Source organism: Limulus polyphemus, unplaced genomic scaffold (genome assembly GCF_000517525.1).
Source record: "Limulus polyphemus unplaced genomic scaffold, Limulus_polyphemus-2.1.2 Scaffold2696, whole genome shotgun sequence".
In the NCBI taxonomy this organism is placed as follows: Eukaryota; Metazoa; Arthropoda; class Merostomata; order Xiphosura; family Limulidae; genus Limulus; species Limulus polyphemus.
The window spans coordinates 87,275-88,307 of record NW_013668306.1 but is presented as its reverse complement, the minus strand read 5'-3'; the positions used below and the strand labels follow the sequence as shown (position 1 = coordinate 88,307).

At 34.3% G+C, this 1,033-nt stretch overlaps 1 protein-coding gene across 1 annotated transcript in view; it reads right to left on the bottom strand.

Annotated features, from left to right (window-relative positions):
• Positions 1-1,033, bottom strand: part of LOC106467659 (E3 ubiquitin-protein ligase MARCH6-like) — an 82,997-nt gene that overhangs the window by 76,348 nt on the left and 5,616 nt on the right. The window contains exon 4 of the mRNA XM_022395859.1: positions 310-453. Within this exon, the coding sequence (XP_022251567.1) occupies positions 310-453 (144 nt within the window). The remainder of the gene's footprint in view (positions 1-309; positions 454-1,033) is intronic.

Genomic DNA, 1,033 nt, shown 5'->3' with positions numbered 1-1,033 from the left:
GCATACAGGAGAAAACAAGGAAGAAGGTCTTGAATGAAAGAGGTAGTTGAACAGTGATCTGCATTTATTAGAAGTGGATGCTAATCTGGAGGAGATAGCAGGGGACAAAATAACATGAAGGGCAATAGTTGCAGTGGTCAAGGACCACAATAGAATTCCCATACCAGAGAAAAAAGTGAGTATGACATTATAAGCACATTAGTAAACTGAAAAGGTTAACCTTATGCTAATAGAATATATTTACGAAAGATAACAATTAAAAAATTAAGATTTCAATACATTTTTTGAAAACCTAATAAAAACACTTACATGCTGTAAGAGGTACAACGCCTAGCCAAGCAAAAGCCACGAGAGTGTAATGTAGCCAGTATCGTATTGCCGTACCAAGGCTCGTAAGAAGACCACTGAAGATATCTTTTACTGGCAACCTCTGGGGCATATCTGGGGAATAAACTTGATAAAAAGAAAAAAGTAAAACATAGACTAACATATGACACTGAAACACACTTACCTTTCAAACATCATTACAATTACTCCTCCAATCAAACATCAGTACTATTACTCCTCCAGTCAAACATCAGTACTATTAGTCCTCTAATCAAACATCAGTACTATTACTCCTCTAATCAAACATCAGTACTATTACTCCTCTAATCAAACATCAGTACTATCACTCCTCTAATCAAACATCGTTACTATTACTCTTCTAATCAAACATCGTTACTATTACTCCTCTAATCAAACATCGTTTCTATTACTCCTCTAATCAAACATCATTACTATCACTCCTCTAATCAAACATCATTACTATTACTCCTCCAATCAAACATCATTACTATTACTCCTCCAATCAAACATCGTTACTATTACTCCTCTAATCAAACATCGTTACTATTACTCCTCTAATCAAACATCATTACTATCACTCCTCTAATTAAACATCGTTACTATTACTCCTCTAATCAAACATCGTTACTATTACTCCTCTAATCAAACATCATTACTATCACTCCTCTAATCAAACATCGTTACA